We start from the raw sequence: 23,027 nt of genomic DNA on the forward strand, positions 1-23,027 counted from the left end.
CACCGCGCACCAGTGTAAGGGGCAGGAAGGAATCGGAAGAAGGAAAGAGAGAGAAAGATTAGAGGTGACGATGCAACGATATAGAGGGAGATATGCACGCAGCGTTCAATGTACGTACACGACGTGCTCCGTGCACCATTTGCGCATCTAGTACGTTCACCAACGCGCGTTCGCACAGACTGCACACTGACAAGCTGCACACGGACGACATGCCTTCGGATGAACACATGCGCTCATCAGACATGCGGGCTACAGCGGAGTACCTAAGCTTGGCTGACGAGAAAAGCCTTTGTGACGTGTCGGCGGACTGGCAGGCGCAAGGCTGGATGTCAGCGTCGTTTCTGCCAGATATGCACGATGCCTCGCGAAGTCAAGGGAATCCCGCTCTATACTTGTGAGCAGGGTGACACGCAAAAACAACCATGTGACGCAATTTAGGCTATTGTTACATAAAACCAGCAGTTGGAAATTAATATAAAGCACTCCACTAAGACCTCTCTGAAAGCCTAGGTTTAGGTTAAAGTTCAGGACATTGAAACATCTATGTTATATCTCACGTGACGGCAAACCCGCACCTTTCGAGACGGAGAGCATTGAGAAACTGTTGCTAAAGGAAGACTAAAGGAAGACAAAGGAATTTGCCGTAGGGGTAAGATACGTGTAAGTAAAAAGATAGATACAAATGGCAAGAAGACGCATGATTAGGTCACACAGGCGATAGAAAGTAGGGTATATATCGTCACGCAATATATGTTCAAGTTGCGAAATTCATGATGTCTCCAGCGTTCGGTCTCTATATATAGCGTAGCAGTTCAGCCTACCAGGTATTTTTTCTTTTAGTTGCACCAAATACAAGAAAATAAAGAAAAAAAATACCAGTGGTAGAAAGCATAATTCTAACCCTTGAGCATAATTACTCGATAAGGCGGACATTACTTCTATGAGAAATCAAAATGCTTAATTGAATAATTAACCTAATTGCAATAACTGACTTTTTATTTAATTAATTTACGGCACATATTGAAATTTACAAATTGTAGCCGGTGAGTTCGCAATGCGTATCCACTTGGAACGAATCCTCAGGACTACACCAGTTTCGAGATATAAATTTTCGCAGTGTCCGACGACTCAGATTGGCGCTCCAGTTTATTTTGCGCTTCAATGCATAAAATAGCGTTTTCCCAAAAAAAAAAAAGCAAGTGAAACAACAGTGCAATTTTAGCGCAAGTTTGACGACGCATATGTCGAAACCGGTGCCATCCTCGTAATTCGTTCCAAGTTGATCCGCCTTGCAAACTCACTAGCTACAATTCGAAAACTAATAAGTGCTATAAATTAATCAGTAATAACTTAATTAGTGCAATTTTGTTAACTAGTTAATAACGCATTTGGTTTTTCGCGGACGGAATGTCCACCTCATCGAGTTAAATTCAAGGGTTAGAATTGTGCTATTTGCGACAGGCATTTTTTTTTTTTAATTTCGTGCAGGAGGAGGAAGAAAAGGCAGAAAGGAAAGGCAGGGAGGTTAACCAGACGCACGTCCGGTTTGCTACCCTACACGGGGGAAGGGGTTTAAAGGTATATATATATATATATATATATATATATATATATATATATATATATATAGCACAATGTAGAGAGTAAACTCGTCCAAGTAGAAATTCGCGTAGAACGTCACATGATTGGCGGCGTTTTGATTCTAATCCTCATTTCGCAAAGCAATGATCATCAAAAATCATGCGCGATGAGCAAAAAGCGCCAAAGGCCATTGTGGGTCTTCCTATCCTTGTTTCTCGGGCAGAATGCTCGCAGACGGTGCGCCGTAGACGAAACGCTGTAGTACAAAGCGTGTCTCTATCGGCAGGCGTGTACCGGAGTGAATCGCGTCGCAAAGCTGACAACGGCGGATGGCCCCCCGGTCCTTCCTTCCGCAGCAATTACCTTCTCCTAGGCGTGAATCTTTCTTGACGCGCCTATAACGGCTGGCTGCCGTGCAACTCCTCCCCCACGCTTTCCAACCCGCTCCCCCAACTGAGCCACTCGCCCCATTTGGGTGCCACGTTTCTTTCGAGCCGCGCAAAACGCAGGAAGGAGGCGAGAGCGATCAAAAACGTGGAAAGCAACGGGGCGAGCGTCGTAAGATTTTTTTCCCCCCGACTTTTTCCGGGACTTGCAGCATCTCGACGGGCCGACGATATAGACGCGCAAGGAAAATAAATCGTAAAAAAATATCGTAGCGTGGCGGCGATCGGGAAAGACGAATGAAGGGAGTAGAAACGACGACCAGCGAGATTTTCTCTGCTGCTACAATTCCTATATACTCTTCCGCTCTCTGAAACCCGTCGCGCGCGGTGCTGAGAATCTCTTCTGCGTTTTCTTTATTTGCTCCTCGGCCGTCTAATGGCTCTCGCGGCGCTCGGTGTCAGCACGTTTCCCGGAGCGCACTTTTTGAAAAGTGTGCGACGACGGGCCCTCTCCCGATCAGCCAGGGAGCGCCGCTCGCGCACTGCAGCGCGGTCTCCGATTAAATAACGGCGAAGGAAACGGGGAGAGGAGTGATGCGTTTACGGCCTCTGTACGGTTTATACGCACGTTTCGCGCTTGCTCCTTTTTCTTGACCTTTGTTACTCGTTGCGGCAACGTATACGTATTTTGTTCGATTCCTTTTCGCTTGGCGTTTTCTCTCTCGTTTCGAAAATGTCGTGCACCGGGATTTTCTCTTCGTATCATACCGACGTCGTCGTTTAATGGCAGCTTCCGTGCGGTTCTCTGCCTCTTGCCCCCCCTCCCTGTCTCTGTTCTCTTGTCTCTACGATCTGCGTCATTGTACGAGAAAAAGACGGTTCTGCCGGTCGAACGTGCTTTCCGCTACTTTCCTGCAGCCTGCAGTCATCTTCACGAAAACCGTGCAACGGGCTGGAAGGTATAGGGCTGGCCTCAACCGATCCGAGATTTGAGTTCGTAAATGTCTTCTTACTTGCGAGCTGGCCGGCTGGGCTACATACTCGTATAGGCTACGCGCGCTTCACGTCATTTGCTCTAACCAGTGAACTTTGAATATGCCATACATTGTCTAGTACTAGCTCTCAGTACCGGTAAGAAAGAACGCAGGAAAGTTTGTTCAGTCGTGACTCAAAGCATTTCTCACACTTAGCAAGGTCTTGTTCTACGAAGCCTATAAGTGATACAAGCATAAATTCCCATACTAAGTGCAGCTGTATAACATATCGAACACATTGGAGCGGTTTCTGGGCGGCTCTACATATAGCTGTCTTCGGAAGTACGCGTGAGCACAAAAAATAGAGAATAGGTAGCGTGGGACAATCACTGCTTAAAGCTTATTCTTGACATTGACAAGTGTGCCAAACTATTCATAGCAAGAAGAGACTGAAAAGCGACAAATTTCGCGAGCCCACGCGCCAACTCAACTTCATTTTGCCCACACGATTTCGTAACGTTTGAGGCATCGTCGCTCGATCTCCCTGCTTGCTGCGTGTGAAGAACGCAATAAACACTGCATACCAGCAGACATATCGAGCAACACACAGTTTTCCGTACGCGAAGTACTGCGCTGCATATTCCAAGCGTAAACCTATGACGATACTTTCCTCATACAAGAACGGCGTTGTCAATTCAGCATCCTCATAAAGAAATGAATTTCGACTTGTACGTCCACAACTAATAAATTGTCGGCAGACTATGGGGAATGTACAGACTTTCTATGAACAAGATACGTTAAATGGCTAAACTAAGTGAAATTGTGGGACCTGAAGCTGCAAAGTGGGTTATGAAGGACGCCGTATACAGTGGTGGGCTCCGGATTCATTTGTACCGCCTGGGCTTTTTTAACATACACGTGTACACGAGCATTTTTTGCATTCCGCGCCCATCGAAAGGTGGCCGCCGGTGGGAATCGAACCCGCGTCCTCGTGCTCAGCACCGCAACGCTATATAATCACTGAGCCACCGCACTGAGCTTAAATCACTAGTCACTGTGATATATATAGAAGGCCTAACACTTCCGAATCGGCTGTTTTCAGAACATGTACAGACGTTAATCGACAAAACGTTCAGGGCTAAAAGTCCACGGGATTTCAAGAGACAATCTTACACCTAATAGAAAAACACCCCACACCTCCACCATGCACTGGTAAGACTTGAGGCCGAATCAACACTTTTATTCGGCCGCTGCTAGACAAAGCCAGTGGAAGAAGATGATGTCTACGAGCATGATGATTATATGGAATTAAAAGAATGAAGAACATAAACAGTGCTTCGAATGTATAGTACGTTTTTCTTTTGACTGTCTAAACAAACTCCTGATAGGGCATGCATGATTAGCTGAGGCCAGCTCCAGCTTTCCAGATATTGCACGGTATTACGGGGGCAGAGCATAGCCGGCTCCGTTAGCCGGTGCGGACCTCAGCGAGAAAAACGTGGAGCCAAAGGCACAGAAAGGAATCTTGGCGACGTTGTACGTACCCCTGTTTCTCGGCTCATCGAGGAAACGATTTGAGCGAGCGAGCTTGTAAATGGACGAAGGAAACGGGCGATCCCACTTTCGGCAAAAAAATAAAAGAAATAGAGTGAGCCGGGACCCAATTCCACAGTCACTTATCTCTTTCACTCACGCAAGACTTTCAGAGAGGGAGCACTTAAGTTAGAAATAAGAATGGAAACAAGTGCGCTTAAAGTTCGCAGTTTGCACTTGAGACCGAGGTATACACTCCGCCGTAACTCAGGCCTTTCCCTGTCACGCCATTTTTGCACTTAACGAGCGAGACATTCGCTGCAGTGGGATGACATTTCGGAAGAGTACGAAAACACTGTCCTGCCCGGTGAGGGAGTGGCACAGTGTTCTCTTGAAAGCCATATTAAATTAAGCGTGCACCCAAACGAAAATATTGGCCTGCGCTCGTACGCTTAGCGGATGGCGTTACCAGAAACAGACTCAACATCATTCAAGGCTTTCAACATCCCGGCTACACCCTCTCAGAAGCTCCGTGGATGATTATTAAAAATAAAATAATAATCTGCTTAGTTGGCAGGCAGTAAGAAATGTATTAACGCGATAGCGTTTAGGGCCCCGTGTCGCAGAAAATCCGGCGTCGGCAACCGGCGTGTGATCGCGGGTGGCGGAGAAAATCATCCAACCACCCCGACCGCGCAGGCCCTCCACGTGGTGCAAGGTTTTGGTGAACAAAAATTGAATTTTTCACAGTGAAATCCGTCAGAAAAAATGGTAAAGTACGACTTTACCATTCGGCGTCGGCGCCGTCGGATTGTTTACCAATCGGCGTCGGATTGTAATTTGAATGTACGAGAAAACATAATTCTGCTACGAGGAAAGTCAAACACAAATCCTTTTTCCAGCATTTCTACCAGACCTGCGCGCGTCGGGGCAATAGCGAACTATTCATAAAATAAAAAAAAAAGGTGCTAGGGCCTTCACATTTTAATATGACCACCTATATTGCCCCTGGAAAAGCGTATTTCCAGCAATGCATTTCAGTTTAAAAATGAAGCCGACTTTAAGGGGATCGGTGTAAGCTTGGTCTTTGTAAGCTGGCTTTCCCACGTTCAGTGTTGCAGTGAATGAAGCCTACTTGCCCGTATGCGAACGATGCGATGCGAGCGGGTCCCGATAACGCTATCGCGTTCTGCTCTTAAAGGCCAAGCTTAAGCGTCCTCCAATTTTTTACTTGAATTCGCGAGCACGCGCTCCACTGGTGTCTTTCGGGGTGAAATGGTTTGTAAAATAATGGCGAGGTTTTGGGACATGGGAGTTACCACAGCGTGATGACAAGGCCATCCCTACAAGAAACTTGAGAAGCGTGTCTAGCGCGCGTTTTCATAAGTTTAGCAATTTTATCACGCAGTCTAATGTGTCAGTGACAGCCTCTGTCTGAGACCACCGAAGTTCGCTTCGATCGATAAACAGCAAAGAGAAGGAGGCACGTATTGACACCTTGTAACAGGCTTTCTGAAGTGCACTCTTGTCTGTACGCGAGATCAAAGAACGCGCCGCGGTTATAAATAAAATCCCCCAACTTTCCTCCAAGGTTGTCTTTCTTATTTTTTTCCCTACAAGGAAGGCATGCCGCCATAAAGAAAACTTCGCACCGCGCTTACTGGCTGACGGTCGGAACAACGCTACACCTATAATGATTCTACAGGACATACACAGGATAACATTTTGTCCGACTTCATTGTACGTTTTCGTTCCGTCCCGGGGCCATATCGCGTAGCTAACTTATCACAGCAGGCTTATTACGAACGCTCTCGTGTCGAGGCTTCCGGCAAATTCTTGCACTTTTCTCCATTTCCATATTTTCTGCACAGCTTCGGACACAGAGAACCATTTTTCTCGACCTACGGCTATCGCCAGCAACTTGGTGCAGCGGGCACGCGAACGTTCGTTCGCCGTGGAACTGCCAAGACCCGGGCGCGAAAAGGGGGCGCCCCTTTTGAAGGGTGACGCGTTTGGGGCGGGGAACAAGGCTGACGGCTTCGTGTTAACGCGGGCGAAAGGAGGAGGAGGAGAAGGCGGTCTACTGCGTGTGTGCGGTGCGCGTGTTTGTGCCTGGGCGGGGGTGAGAGCTGTGGAACACTGCTTATTGATTTATCAAAGGGCGCATTTCGATCAAAACGCGTCCGACGGCAATGGAGGATAGCAAAGTACGAAGAGAAATGGTGAAAAAAAAAAAAAAGACTGTGGTGTACAGGCACGCACGCAACACCGAGACGCAAAGTTTTCTGTGGCCCGTGTGTGCCACGGTCGACGCTTTGGCCGCTATACCGGCGCACAGCAGCAGCAGCAGCAGCGACGGCAGCCGGCGCGCAGTGCAGCGGCCCGTGCGGTGATCCATTACTCGAGGACGCAGCCGCCAGCGTCCACCGCCGGTCAGCAATGCTCGGCGCCCCTCCGGGAAAAAAACCGATCGAGCAGGTCGAGTGCGCTCGGGCGACGGCGATCGCTTGCCGCGCGACGGCACGCATCGGCCGGGCCGAGACAAATGAATGGCCGCATAATCAGCCGTCGCGCGGCTCCAGGCCAACGGGGCGTTGTGCGCCATGACACTGAAGTGGGTGGGGGGGCTCCAGGCCCGACTTGCGGTGCGCGGCTGTCTCCTCGTTTGCGTGTGTAAATGTCGCGCGTCGATTTGTTATACGCGGGGAACGCGACGCGACGAGGCTACTCATGCGGCGATTACGACGGGCGCTCGTATAGCCATAAACCCCCGCGAGGCTTAGCAAGCACCGCCGTCCGGCACATCTTGCGGCATGCGCAGGGCAAACGACGCGGCGCGGAGAAGGAAGCGAAAATAAGGAATAAAGAAGCCGGGCTTCGTTGAATATCTTACAAGAGGCTATACGGGTGGAATAGGTGGTTGCTTGGAGGTACATGCGTCGTGACCGGCGCTATATATACTCGTCGCTTAGAAATGCCGCACATTTCCGATTGCTGCGAAAGGAGAGACGACGAGCCCGCTGGAATTGCATGAAGGCCGAGGACTGAAGTATTGCGCAGCTAGAAGCACCGACATAGCTTTCCCGCTTAATATCATTTTCTTTAGGGGTTATTGCATCGAAGACACGGCCCTCAGTCTTCCTTTGATCCAAAACAGAATGTTTATATTCTGACTATTAAACCATATAATATGCTACAAAGGCTAGAGCTGGCTTTAGGTAATCATGACAGGGAATCACAAATCTGCCTTTATGAAGTACGTGTGACTGGGCTCTTCAACCACCAGTTCGCTTAGCTAGTATCATCATCATCATCATCATCACCATCATCATCATCATCATCATCATCATCATCATCATCATCATCATCAGCCTATATTTTATGTCCACTGCAGGACGAAGGCCTCTCCCTGCGATCTCCAATTACCCCTGTCTTGCGCTAGCGTATTCCAACTTGCGCCTGCAAATTTCCTAACTTCATCATCCCATCTGGTTTTCTGCCGACCTCGACTGCGCTTCCCTTCTCTTGGTATCCATTCTGTAACCCTAATGGTCTACCGGTTATCCATCCTACGCATTACATGACCTGCCCAGCTCCATTTCTTCCGCTTAATGTCAACTAGAATATCGGCTATCCCCGTTTGTTCTCTGATCCACACCGCTCTCTTCCTGTCTCTTAACGTTAGTCCTAAGATTTTATTGTTGGAGTCATGAGGGAGGTAGTGGCCGAATACTGCACCAGGGAGGCCAATTCCTGTTCTGGTGAGGGAGTGAATTTGATGAAGCTTAGTGGGCCTTCCTAGTTTGGTTGCACCTGAACTAGTATAGCCCCACTAGCTCTGGGCGATATTTTTCTTGCTAGTATAAGCTCTTCTAAAAGCGAAGCTTTTCTCTGCGAACATCGCCGGGTTTTCGTGACCGTGGGAGCTGCGTGGCTGTTCTGTCGCCGAATAGGCCAGCCAATCACAGCAGAGGATTGACTCCCGCTGATGGGTTCCTTACATCACTACTATATGGCTCTGGTCTCCGCGCATTTACGGCAGCGGGGGGGGGGGGGGGTCGTGCGGGGAACAAAAAAGAACCAGAAAGCTCGCCTTCACTCATCAGCGGCTCCTCGGTAATGAGTAATTAAACACTTCTTGTCAATAGAATGGGGGATTCGAATTGCCCTACGTACGCATGCGCATGCATGCAGCGTACGTAGACACCATATGATTCGTTTCAGGCGTCCGTCGAGCTGGCTAGTAGTCAGCAGCTCCACTTAACAAAAGGCTCGGTATAATTTGTGTGCGTGCGTGTTTCGACTCTCTATGCACTCACACAAAGCATCGCTGTATATAGATTCCAACTCGTTTGATTGGCATACTTCTTAACAAATGTATATGACTCTGCGGCAACGTATATCAACTATGTAGCCCGCGGACCATATTGACCACCACATTTAATCGACTCTCGTCTATACGATGTCATTACTGGCTATGTATAGACAAACGAAAAAAAAAAACATTTACACAGCCCATGTAGCATCAATATAGTAACCGCAGACTAAATAATGCACGCACGTTTAAGTGGAAGAAGTTCGAATCAAAGAGCAAAACTAAATTCTGCAATGTGCCGACAACGTGGATCTTCAATACTAGACTGCTCCTGCTCTGCACTGAATGCGACGCCGTGAAAAATATAGACGATGAAAAAATTTAACCAAGAAACGGCGCGCTGGTGCACGACAGAATTTGCAAGAGATCTGAGAGCAGGGGTGCTATTCTGGGCAGTGTCAAATTCCGTCATACTGTAAAATTTGGTAACGGCGGCATTTGGAGCCAATCAGAGAGGCCGCAGCTAGCAGCCCGCTGAGCCAATCAGAGCTGAACAGATTGCAAATTCGACAATATGGCGGGATTCGACATGCCCATAATAGCACCCCAGGTACACGAGAGCTTCTCAAGTGCCGACGTCGATTGTGCACTCCGAGACGAGTCCCGATGCTGGTAGCGCGCTCGTATTTCTGCTGCAAATACAGTGCGTTGTCGTATTGAACCACGACAATCGCACTTCGACACACAGGTAGAATGGCCGTCTCAAGGCAGGATGTACCGCACCATTCGGTTTGCAGCGTGTGCTCTCTGACGCTGTTCCTGCGACGAATGTCCGTCCGCCTCTGGTATTCGTAATTCATTCAGCTTATACAGGCGCGCGCGTTGCTCGCAGCCACAACTTGCGGCGTCCGTTCTGCACCCGTCGAGTCGAGTTCGTGTTTGTCTTGCGCCCCTCTTATCGCCTCCACCATTGAGAGGAACTGCACCTCGCGACGGGGGCGCGCCACGCGCTCGTTGTTTGCCCGTCTGCGCACACCGGGCCAGCGTTGAAGAGGCGCGGCCGGCGCGCTATCTGCTGCTCGCATGCCGGCGGGCGCGGTGTCGGGACCCCTCGCCCATTCCGGTGTAATAGTGGCAATTAATTAAGGGCCGCCCGGTTAACGAGCGAGAGAATAAAGAAAGCCGACTACGATGAGAAGCAGCACCGACGAACTGCAGACCGGACGCCTCGGCTGTGCGGTCGGAGCTGTAGGAGAACGTAATCGACGCGGAGAGCCAGGTAGTAGTTCTGTGCAGTAAAACGGCACCTATACAGTTACAACGAGAGGGCGAACCCGGCGTGACCGCATATCTTCTCACGGAGGTCGTCTGTTGTTGCTCGCATGCGCTTCGCTCTGCGCAGAATTACTGCAAATACATTACCTGTCTCGCGTAAAGTGGCATTATATAGTACGGAAGTGAACCTGTGTCCTTTGGGACGGAGGGAATGTCTTCGTGGTGGTCCAGCTCCCGCCGTGCTGCGCGAAAGTGGCGGACCCGGGTGTTTGGAAACTGGGAGAGAAAGATGGGGGCAAGAACGAGGAGCAGAACAAACAGAATGAAGTCGGACACACGGACGGGCCGTCTGGCTGGCCGAGTATAACCTCCATGAACAAAGAAACAAGAAAGATAAGTAAAGAAGCAGACAGGAGTGAAGGACGCAAGACGGGAGAGGTAAAACAGAAGGCGATCAAGTGAAGCGCGAGCGCTGGCTCTTCTGCCGTGAGTTTTCTTTCCCGTAAGGCCACTGCGTTTCCTTTTCTATTTCTATTATTTCTTTTTCCTTCCATTATATGGCTCCTTGCGGACGTACAACGGGGAGGCGTATAAATTAGTGCCAGCTGAGCACCGGATTTCGGACGTTCCGCTCCAACACGTCCGTCTGGGCTTTCTTTCGCCTTTTCTCACGGTTACGGTCGCTTCGCTTTTCTTGCGTTTCTGTAGCGTCCGACAGATATTGCGCTTTGCACGGGAGATGGTCAGAGCCGCTGAAATCTTACTTCGCCCTAAGCTATATAGCGGCCGGGCTTCTTTCACACCCGCCCCCTCCTCTTCCCCTTGCTTACGCGTCTATCCCGCGTCTTTCTTTATACGCTGTTCTCTATTGTACGTCTCAATTCGCGCCCCTGAATTTTCCCGCGCACACACACACACACACACAGACATGGCACAGACCCAGACAGGGAAGAGAAAGGAAAAGACGGTAAGCGAACTTTCGACCGCTTTTACTTTCCGTCCGTGAGCGGTGGACAGAGACAGAGCGTATAGCGCCGCACGCACAGCGGAGTTGGTACCGCTCTCCACCGCGCGCGCGTTCTTTTCTTTTACCAACGGCTGCGGTCGTAAGAAAGCCGGGCACGCGCTTCCTGCCAACCGAGGGGGAAGGTAATAAATGCACCTGCACTCGCCGCGGTTTTGACTATAGGACCATGCTGGTCCCACCCACCGCGCGTTCCGGGGTGTAATGAATAACCCTAATAAAGGAGCGCCGCTTCTTGTCGTGCGCACGCTCCCGCTGGCGCTGTCTGAGTGAACGCCTGGCGTTCGTACTTTTACTTACTTAAAACTACGTGTGCGCATGCGTGCATGCGTGTGTGTGTGTGTGAGAGAGAGAGAGAGAGAGAAAGAGGGAAGGGATCTTGTCTTTCAGCTATATGACGATGCTCTAACGCGTGAGAAAGTGACTGACATACACCGACGTACAATCTTCATCAAAACCTTCGTCTTCAATGCGCTCCTTCACTGCGCTTGTTGGAATGGGTGCCATGAGACCCGGTATATAAACTGTGCTCCTGGAAAATTGAGAGATAGACGTCGTTCCTGGTACTTCTGTGCTCCGTATAGTTGCATGAAAAGCACTGATCATAAGAAATAGCACTAGTCTGGACACGCCGCTGTGAATCAAACTTCTTTGGTCGGATGGATGGATGGATGGAAACTTTTATTGAGCGATGGTAAGATTCGCGGTAAGTCTTAGAATATCGGAGGCTCTTGGTCTTGCAGTGGGGGAGGGGCTCAGTTCAGGGCTCCGCTCGTCGTCGCCGCCCTGCGTGCCCTGTCAATCAGGTTAAGCTGATCGTCCAAGGCCTCGCTGGCCAGCAGCGACTCCCACCGCTCCGCGCTCGGGTGTTGGATGGGGGGGTCGGACGAGTATTCGTATGCTGGGCGATGGTAGTTCAATATTGCTGGCGCAACGACGTACTTCATCTTATAACTACAAAAGTAGATGTGCGGGAGCCCTGAAGGAGCTGCAGCAATCGAATGGCGCGGCGAATGTCATCCTCGTCACCTGACTGATAGCAGTTGTCTAGGTTAACCCCACAAAGCCCAACATACTATTTTTGCTGCGCTATAAGATACTCATTCGTATCCAAAAGTTTCATTTTTTCTCTTAACTTCTCTGAAACTCTCACAGGAAACAACGCCGTCGGCAACGCAATACCTATAATATCTCTTCTTTTTTCTTTTTTGACGTGCTGAAGCGAGATTTCAGTTGTAAATAGTTCAGTAAACCAATCAATAATTATTTACTATGCTCATTAATTTAAGTCAGATAGCATAACCATATGAAGTCAAATAACATAACCATAGGGCGTCTGCACTATTCAGTGAATGAGGTACATCTTCTCATTCCACACAACTGTTATCGCCGATATAAGTCTCTCAAGAATTTTTTTGAATATGTCAGGGAAAAGAGGGTAAGGGTAGATTGAACATGAAGTGATTCCAAAATCGTGCTGGACTCAAGAAAAGTGGCAGTTTGGCCCGAAGAGAAAAGCATTGACAGGCGATAGCAAGTTATAGCGTTGCACTTGGACCCTTTCGTTTGGCAGCCTCTATTTTGGAATTCAGCCATAGGGACGTTTGCTCCGCAGTCCAGGAATTTCTTATGAAGTCCAACCGAATGCCCTGTTAAATTTGTATCTCTAAATTTTCTTGCGTGCTTTTCAAATAATGATTATTGATTCTGCCTACTATTATTGCTTTCATTCAACATGGAATCGCAGCCTTTCAACATCACTTACTCTATAGTTACCCTGAAAGTTTATTTCTAGTTACAAGTTGAAATAATCCACCCGTTTTTTGGATAATACCCCATAGTATGACCCACGAGTTGGACGGGCACCACCATCAACAACGATTTGTCGAATGGTGTTCAAACTATACGTGAGTCAGTCCGACATATAGCTGCGACATAGCATTCACGGCAAACTGCTGCTGGGTAGAAGAAACAGTGTATACTGGTGGCTACGAAACCAAAAAAATTGTTAAGGATGTTCTATTCCGCCTGCTGATCAGGCAAGCGTCCGTGGCCTGATGGTCAGAGTATCGGGCTCCTGTGCTGTAGGTGCTTTGTTCTGTAATCCGGTTGTCGGACAATTTTATATTGGCTTTTGGTATAGTTAGGATGTTTGGTATAGTTAGGATGGTATAGTTAGGATGTTTGCAGGCGCAAGTTGGAATCGGCTAGTGCAAGACAGGGGTAATTGGAGATCGCAGGGAGAGGCCTTCGTCTTGCAGTGGACATAAAATATAGGATGATGATGATGATGATGATGATGATGATGATGATGATGATGATGTATCAAGCGCTCGTTAAACGCAACGATGAATGATATTACACTGCGTAGGCGCGCTGGCGTCTTCGACGGACGCAGACGGCGACCTTTGTTCATTAGCAAGGGCTCACGAGAGCGTGTGTCACAGCGGCACACTGCCGTTACAATCTAAGCATGGGGTGCGCTGACCTGTGATGAGCGGCGTGAGACCGGGGTGCACGCAGCCGGAGTAAGGACGCCGGGCAGGCTGCTCTTTCGATCACCGTAGCTGGCCGAGCCCTATAGCTACACCGGGGGTAATTCGATTTCGCAGAGACGGTGATTATAACATCGACCCGGCCTTCTACTTCGCGAGCTTTTGTGACATTTTGACGACAGGGCTTTGGGAAGAAGCAGGGGGCACAAATAAAGTGATTTATTTTTCCTTCTTTCTTCCCTCTTTAGAGGAACGGAAGGAGAAGGGGGGCATGACCGGGGACATCGGTAATTGAGAGCTCATTCTTTCTGCCTGCTTAGCCGGGATGTCTTTTTCGGCAGGGGTTCTAAATCTCGGCGCCGGTGCCGCTTCGTATTGCGACCCGCAATCGGTGCTTTCGCGCTCCCTTTTCTCTACGTGGCTGCTCCCGGATACTGCACGACGGTCGATTCGCTTCCCTTTTTTCCGGAATTTTCTGGCACTGAAATGCACCAAAGGAAAGAGAAGCGATTACCTTCGCATTTCCCAAGCTTGTGAAAGACATCACATCTTGCACGTCATGCACATATATCTTGTCAGAGTCCTTTACCAACCGAATCCGTGGCATACAGCGCGTAATCTTCCTATACGGTGCAATGCTTTTGGTAGAAACGGAGCAACAAGCCGTGTTCAAGTTGATTTAACGATATAGCACGTACATTGAAATTGATTATAATATACTTAATCCTAAATTCGCGAGCATGCCTCGATCCGGCGCTCATTCATGATTACGGCGAGCACCGCAGTAATTAAGGAACCTTTACCCACCGACTGCAGGGCAGCGCCGCCCCTTGACGGAGGTAGTCACGGTGTCTAAATAAGTGTCTTCGTCGATTTCTGGGACAAGCAGTTGCTGCACTCCTCCACTCCAGCACCTATGATTAGATACTGAAATTGCCTGACTGTGATACTAGGGCTGTGTTCCATAACTCGCCGCAAACGGCTAAATGCAGCTATATGTGGACAGCGACCATCTCGTTCCAATTCTGGCAAAGCCGGCATGGAGGAAGGAAGTAAGCTAGGAGAGCGCGTTACCTCATCTAACCAGCTTTAAATTGAAAGCCATTCCCTTCGCATTTTTCCTCGCAGTATCGGCCCAACATGGGACCTCTGGGACTCAGCCTATTGGCAGGGAATCTTTGGTTCCCGGTAGTTTTTAATCAATGCGCGCTTGTTCAGCCACCCTGACGTAGCTCTTCCAGCAGAGTGTGAGCACTAAACCTACCATGTGCTCTGACGTGACGATCACGTGTTAGGCCGACACGCTCTCCTAATTGTTTGCTTCCTTCATGGAAGCCGGCAAAAAGACAGCTACGCGAAGAGAGCATCGAAGTCAAGAACGATGCAGCCTACCTTGCTGTCTAAACAAGATGGCGGCTGAGCAGAATGCGTGGAAAATTCGACGGGAAGGTCTCTGGGCACAAGAAAACGTATTGGCGCTTTCTTACGCGATTAATGTAAGCTGCCGTGTGTTTTTCATAGGTTCGCACACACAATGCGTTAAATTGTAGCGGTAATATATACTTTTCTTAGCCTGCTCTCTTCGATGCGAGGTAGCATGAAGCCGCAGACACATCATTTGAATGCTTCAAATTAATTGCGTAACTTGGGCTCAAAGCTGTCTTCTTAGCAGTCGAAGTATAGACTGTCTTCTATGTTGACCAGAATTGGAACACACCCTAGAACTCGTGAATCGCAGATGCGCGTGTCTGCATGACCTCTAAGGTCGGATGCCATGGTCACCGAAGCGCAATGGCTACTTCAGTCGACAGGCGGTCTTATAGAGGCCACGCTGCCTTAGTGATTACGGCCGTTTGTGACGGGACAGGATATTGCCGTTTCTTTATGTCCGTTTAGGTGTAAATTCACTTTAGTTTTGGAGCAGTTTCGCCTTTTTTTCACAACTGTAAAGCTAGCTTTCCAGCAAGGCAGTTTGCCAAGATAATGGCGGCGTAGTAATTTTTGTACGCCTTATGACATGTGAAGTGCAAATGTGGCTCTCGTGATGAAACTATGTACAAGAGACAAGCCGCAGCATGCGCAGTAAACATAATTTGAAGCGCGACTAGTGCCTCCATTATTTGGGAAAATGTGCAATGTAGAGAAGTAGCCCACTTGCGAATTAGGAAGACAGCCTTGGAGGTAAAGACGTCCGCGGCTGGGCAATTGTACATGCAGTTTGTGGAGAAGATCCCACGCCAAGAAACCATACACTGCGTGAAACGCCTTCCTCTGCTACGCAACATTCAGGACAAACTGTTCTCCTTCTTGGCGTCCGCAGCCTGCTTCGAAGGCTCACGGCACTCCTAAAACCACTGTCGAATTACCCTGGACCCAAAATAGAGCGGTTGCCGCTGCATATGAAAGCATCGGAATCTATGGGGCAGTCTCATTTCCGCGCTGCCCGAGTGTTCTACATCATGCCGACACGCGCACGGGGCGACAGTCAGTTCGTCCTTGTTGCTGCTGGCATATACGATGTCCGGCAGCGGGTCGGCTGTGAATGAGGCCCAGGGGAGAAGTTCGCAGCTGCAGCAAAAGCAGCAGCAGCAGGCCCCGCGACCAGTGTGCGAGATTGGCGCCGCAATCGGGGAAAACAGCGGGACGAGTGATTCGATTAGACTCGTGCACGCGCTGGCAGGGACGATGTCCTCGCAACTGGGATAAATGGAACCGAATGGTCCCGGAGGCAAAGCGGGGGGGAGTGGGTCGGGCATCCTCGCCTTGCTTTGGCTCGCCACCAGTGTGGCACCGCCATCCACTCCGTGTCTTCCGCTGCCACACTTCCTGCCTTTGCCTCGTCAACGCTTATACCGTCCATCCTCACGATCCGGCCAGCGGACGAAGGCAAAGACTGAATTCTGACGACCAGTTCTGCGCATCGTAAGTCGGACATCGTCATCCAGCGAAGCAACCATCATATACAACAACATCGTGACTACGACAGTAGCCTTCGTACCGGTCGACGTGATGGTAAGCCTGAATGCCATCTCCAAACAGAAACTGCATGATTTTTTTCTTCAAACTGGCACCGGGTCTTATTAAAGAGGTTCGAGTGAACCCAAGGAAAAATATTATTGCCGTGGAGACAGCGGATGAGAAGACGGTGCAAACTCTACTTGGTCTGTCTCAACTCTGTGGTGTCAACACGCGGGCTTACATGCCACAGGGCGCAGATGTAACAGCTGGCGTCACATCTGATGTTGACCTAGAACTTCAAGACGACGTCTTAAAAAGTATAATCGTTTGCACGCCGCCGTGCAAAATCATCAGCGCTCGACGGCTCGGCTCGTCAAAGTGTGTGAAGATTCTTTTCGACTGTCAAAAGTGCCTAGTCATATAAAGGCTGGACTAGTGCGATACCTATTGGACTCGACGATTGCCTATTTCCAAGGGGTTGCGCTTCCCGACGTGACCAGGCCCATCGAGCCCTGCTAACTTTTCTGAAGGACACTGACTTTTGGCCTTCCGTTTATATACATAATTTGTATTTTGTTTTATTCTGTCTGTGTCTCCGTCATTTCTTCATTTCCTCTTTTCTTTGCTCGTATTTTCTTTTCCTCTATTTCCTCCTCCCGAAAGAGTAGGCAGGCGTCAGCTTGCTCCCTCCCTATTTCCTTCGTGTCCTTGTGTTGTATGTGTACAAACAAACAAACAAACAAACAAACAAACAAACAAATAATAATAATAATAATAATAATAATAATAATAATAATAATAATAATAATAATAATAATAATAATAATAATAATAATAATAATAATAATAATAATAATGCCAAGTAATGCATTGAAATAAAACAGGAAATCATTTAGACACGGCGTACTGCACCGACATAAAGTGTTAACGATATGTAACTTGGCAAGGGCGCCCAGAAAACACCGGAAATGCTGCGATATACAAATATAAAGCGTTACCTTATCCTATCTTATGGAAACTCGGCATATACATCATAATTAGGGCGAAAAATTCGCGCCACCCTGAAGGCAGACGCGAGAGGCGTTTCAACTGTTCCCAACAACGCGTCGTATCAGCGAAATGCTAATCAAAAATTATAAGTAGACATTGTATGGACGATTAACGAATACGGTATATGATTATAGGGCCAGGCTGATGTACCGCTTTTCACTTCGATCGAAAACAGTGCCCCGCCGCGAAGCTTTCTTTGGCGAGCGCGCCACGACGTGCCTTTCCTCGCGACCCTGAAAGTGCGCGGGGGGCAGAGACAGCGGTTTTCTCGGAGGAGAGCTCGTATAGTGCGCGCCATTGTCTGAGGAGGCGAAATTGAAAGGGGGACCCATTATCAGAGGCGTCCTTTCTTTCGCCAAGGAGCGCAGCCGCATCGATCGCCGTGTAATTCGGCGTGCATGCCTCGGTAAGGGCTCTCCGGCCGCTCTGCTCTGTGTGTATCCCTCGCCGGCGGCAAGTGTCGGAGCCCCTTCGATCGAATATGACAAGTTGGCCCCGCGAAATGGACTAGAATTACGTCCCTACGGGGTTTACGCAAGGTGTGGCGACACTTTCCAGGCTCGAGAGCCAACAGCCCGAACCTCTCTGGCTGGTTTGTGCGCGCGTGCGTACTGCGGATGATTTTAGCAGAACAGGACACTTCCAGCCGGGCGACCCTGCAGCTATGAGGGAACAAAATCGAGGCACAATAAATCCGGACGTTCGTCCAGACCACCGGCACATAATAACGTGCACTGGCTAGTCGTTGCAGCGAACAAGATGGCAACAACGGCTCTGAGAAATGACAAAGAGTTCTATATGAGTGAATAGCTTCGCGAAACCGCTCCAGGAAGAAACACGTTTTCTCGCATTGGGCGGCTCACTCCTGCCAGCGACTGAATGCATCATCGAGTGATGTGTAATAATGAGTGCAGATGTCGGCCTCTCGCGCGCGCCATGGATGTCTCGATCTGCTCGACACGTGCGTGAACATGTGGTCGGACGCGTGGTCTAGCTTCGCGCCGGCCTGGTTCCTCTTGGCCAACGCTTCAAACTGCGCGCGGGAAAGAGGCGTGGCTCGTCGGCCTTCAGGAAAAAAAAAGTTCCTGACGTCACTTCCATTTTTTTACACAGACGCCGTAGGAAGAGCTGCCGCACCTTAGTGTGTGCGCCCTTTTCCGGAACATGTAGCAGGAGCGGACGTTTGATCGTCGTTGATGAGCGTCAACCGTTGCAGGGAAGCGAAAGCAAAAGCAACCGCTGGGAGTCGGGCTACTCCGGTGTTGTCCTCTTCACTCACTGCGTTTTGAGTCGCGGCGGCGCGAACAACTTCGAGGGTGCCACTTCTGCGTCATTGGAAGTGTCGGTTGGACTGTGCAAGTGTTGCGTTTCGGTGAAGCGTTTACCTTCGAGGCTGCCTGGAATTGACACATCGGGGTGCTATGGCCGGCCAGGTGGCGTCACTCGTAATTCTCGTCTTATGCTTCGCCGTACCCACCCAGCAAGAGCCAAAGGCAGTCATGAAGGCTAAAATGATGGTAAATACTTGTTGCTTTGTTGTTATTTCTTTTTCTTTAACTTGGTGTTTCTACGACGCAGCACCTACAGATGTATCCCTTCGTTGCCTTGCAAGATTACGACCATTCAGTGGAGGAATGTATAACTCTGCAATGTAGCTGCGCATGACTGGACGGTGGGTCAATAGGCACTGCATGTGCACGCGCACTATGCATCGCGTCGTCAATGGTTTTACTTGTGTTGGCAATTAAGTCAACCACTCATGCGCACTCAGTGTATAACTGCGATCTGTATTTAACCAAAGATGAAGCCATCCTTAATGTGTCATTTTTCACCTCGAAAAGCCTACGTCGACTGTAAATACTGAGCAGAAAAAAAAAAAAATAATGGTGACGTGGCTTTGCCGCACTACACGGAAGCTCACAAGGCGGTTCTGTAAAAACATTTTTTTTTTTTTTTTTTTTACGCAGCGCCGTTTAAGTAAAGAGTGCAGAGCGGAAGATCTTTTTAGCGTAAATGATCAATAGTGGTCAAGCAACAGATGTCTAAGCTGGAACCAACTGTTTGACAAGGGGTCTGGCCTTGGTCACTGTAAATAACTTCAAGTCTCAATCTTCCTGTATGCCTTTGTCCTGTTTGTTTTTCACTCTAATGCAATGTACATCAAAATTTAAAAGGCATTTCTAAAGACCATGACTTAGCGGTGGTTCGTTTCTTTACACATGTTTCTTGTGTGGAAGAGTCAATGCAATCCATCTCTGACAGACTACTGCACCAAATGTATGATGCCTAAGAAAAGCATTTCAATTGGCTTTTTTTTTTTACTACAGCTGATCCAACTTAGTAACCAGGGGAAGTATAGTATGCAAATGAAGGTAACATGGCACGGAATGATTTGGTGCGTACCATACAGTTCAAACGGACCAATAAAACATTTTTCAAAGCTGTAATTCATGAATGTTCTTGATCCGGGACATCAACATCAACATGTGTAGCTTGTGGGGAGGCAGTTTAACATTTTAGACTCAGTTCTTTTTTAAGAAATACTTCTCGTTGAGCTAACTGGCGCTTCTCGTTAATATAAGACGGTTTTTTTTTTGTGACTGCTTTTTCTCTCCCCTATTCTTTCCGCCTTTCATTTCCCCTTCCCCCAGTGCAGGGTAGCAAACCAGAATCTTTTCGGGTTAACCTCCCTGCCTTTCCCACCACGTTTCTCTTTCTCTATTTATGAGACGGTAGCACAAACAGAAAATCCCAGCAAAACAAAAGAGCACAGGAGAAGCGTGCAAATATCATTGGTTTGTGACTGCCTCTTCGCGCCTGCGTCCTATACTTTATGCATTGATATCAGCAAAGAAAAGTACGAATTCAGACGTAGAGCGCGCTGTCAAGTCCGGTGAAAACATGGCTGCCCCCTACAGTAGTGCTTTAAACGCGCAGTAAGCGAATCTCGTTGCGGGAAGAATATGCCTAACGCCACGCTGTTATTTGAAAGTCCCGCTCTCCCTTTATCTCAAACCCTTGCCCCCCGCCCCAGGGGGTTTGTCGCAAACAGAAAGCTAGTCTGGTTGGTCTCTATATGTTTTCTTTCGTTGCTTGTCATTTTTATATAGAAAGCATGAATGAGGTTTTGGGCCCCGCAATGGAACCACGTAGAATCGTAGATGGTACCAGGCGTATACTTTCACGAACGCTTTCTCCCCTGCCCTCTTTCAAGCCCCCCTTATCCCCAATCCAGTGCAGGTTAGTAAACCGGAAACTCGCATCTTGTTTACCTCCCTGCCTTTCCTCTCTCTCTATCTTTCTTTCTGATCTTTCCCGACGAACCACATACGCCTCCGCATGTTAATTCTTTTTTTTCCTGATGTAATCATGAATGTCCACATGGCATCGACTGCAAAGATGCATGAGCTACGCTTTTTCATCTGCGTGTGCGAGGTGCACTTGTGCAAGTTTATGACAAACGCCGGCTAGTCTAAGTTCCTTGGTGCTACCATGCTCCTCCTCTTTTATTGGTCTCGCTTCGCATTCGCCACTTCGCCACGGATTGATAGCCGGCGGAGTTATTTATCGTGATACGATGCGTGCCTTTTCTCCGTTGAAGCCCGCAGAGTTGAAGAAAAGAAGAAATACGAAGAAGATGAGGGATAAATCTCAAAGCAGCAGAGTACAGCAAACAGAGCATGAAGCAGTCCCGAGGGAGCCTCCGCGCACTGCCAGTTCCCATGGCAGCGGTGGAGCCTGCAGCCGCAATCAGAGGCGAACCTTCTCGGCTTCCGGTTGCGGTGTCGTCTGCGCGTCGAGCCGTAATCCAATCAGAGCCCCTAGCCCGGATCCTGTTGTTAGTTCTGCTGTTGGCGAGGCGACTTTGTTGGCCAGGCCAGCCGCCGCGCACCAACTATCTCTTCTCAGCGGCCAGGAGCGCAGGCGCCGGCGGGTGACGAGGTCGTCGCCATGTGCAGTCGTGTCAGATCGCGTCAGTCGCGAAGCCCCGCGTCGAAGACCCCTTCTTGTCAGCACTGGCCGCCAGGCCGAGCCAGAGTGGCTGCCGGGCGCGAAGTTATTGCTAGCGCCGGCTCTTGTCTCTCAGCATCCAGAGGAGCGTTAGTATACCGCCAGAAAAACAGTGTGATAACAAAAGAAAAAAAAATCGTTCCTAATCTCGCGGACGCAGGTCCTACATTGTACTGATTTCTCGCACTCTTTTCCTCTTTCTGTTCCCCCTCACCACCAGTGTAGGTTAGCAAACCGGACGCTCGTCTGGTTGACTTCCCTGCCTTTCCTCTCCTTGCTTTCTCTCTCTTGCGCTCTTTTGACAGTGGCAGCACCGTGTAATACGTGCAGTAGCGTAGAGCGCGTAGGATGATAAGTGAAGCACCGTATAAGAGTTGGGCCCCACTTCCTGTCGAAAGCAGACTTCAGCTGTGCTTTATATAGTTCTTTCCAGAAGCTGTCGCTGTAATGTGTTCGAACTAGCTATCAGATGAACGCAAGCCGAACTCAACTCTGGCTGTTACGGAACAATTGAAGTGATACATACTCGATTGAGAACTTAGTATTTTAAACACAAGATTCACTCGGTTCGCAAAGGGTTTTGCGGCTTTTAAGGAAAGCGCAGCGACACTTCAGATGGCGTCATGACCACAATGTAGTTGGCATTCTTATGAGTAAATCTACTTTTAAGTTTACGCTGTAGCTCTCTTGAGCTGCCCATGTGCTTGGACCTTGGTGAAGCGCTCTTTTTATACTTTGGGCGCAACGAAGGTGCGCTTAGACTTCCTTTGAAACATTGACCTTGACTATTCCCGGCAGGTATATTTTTTACCGCGCATACATGTGTAATGTTTTGTGCGTGTGTGTAATGTGTATGAATGATTCATTTCAAACACCACCTTTCTCATCTGGAATAACACGCTAGACATATGGCCAGGAAAATATACTTTAGCATTCATTGAAGAATACCCCCCCTCTCTCTCTCTTATTTTGAGAGCAGCATTTACCGAGAGCTTACATGAATATAAGATCGAGATTCCACTTGTCTCATCAGTCGGCATTCATATACCGCCTGTGACACCGACTGTAGTTATCACTATTCCTGATCCACATTGGCGGTTCGTGAACTTGTCGCACAACCGTAACCCCGTTGAAGGATCGTCTTCGCTGGCAGACGCCGACGACGCGTACAGTACACGTGCTGGCGTTAATAAGTAAAGCAGGGTTCCCTCTAACGACCGACCTGTCGCGAATTTCTCTATCCGTCACAATTATCAGACTGCGTAATTGTGACAGATGATGTCTGGTTCCCGTTGCCCCTCTTATTAGCGGGCGTTGTCGCGTTGGCACATTGACCTCGCTCAGGAAGACGTGTACGTCGGCGTCCCTCGTCCGTCTATGTTCGCGCATGCAGTGGAATCTCGTTCAGCGAAGCCGAAAGGAGGC

The 23,027-nt window shown here is 48.9% G+C and overlaps 1 protein-coding gene across 2 annotated transcripts in view; it reads left to right on the forward strand.

Annotated features, from left to right (window-relative positions):
• LOC119446709 (matrix metalloproteinase-2) overlaps positions 1-23,027 on the forward strand; it is a 229,453-nt gene that overhangs the window by 100,327 nt on the left and 106,099 nt on the right. The window contains exon 1 of one of the 2 annotated variants that reach the window (XM_037711229.2): positions 18,888-19,108. The exons of the other annotated variant lie outside the window; for it this stretch is intronic. Coding sequence (XP_037567157.1) covers positions 19,013-19,108 — 96 coding nt within the window. The 5' untranslated portion in view covers positions 18,888-19,012. Of the gene's footprint in view, positions 1-18,887; positions 19,109-23,027 lie in introns of those variants that run through there. 2 annotated transcript variants of the gene reach the window in all.

This window comes from Dermacentor silvarum, chromosome 3 (genome assembly GCF_013339745.2).
Source record: "Dermacentor silvarum isolate Dsil-2018 chromosome 3, BIME_Dsil_1.4, whole genome shotgun sequence".
In the NCBI taxonomy this organism is placed as follows: Eukaryota; Metazoa; Arthropoda; class Arachnida; order Ixodida; family Ixodidae; genus Dermacentor; species Dermacentor silvarum.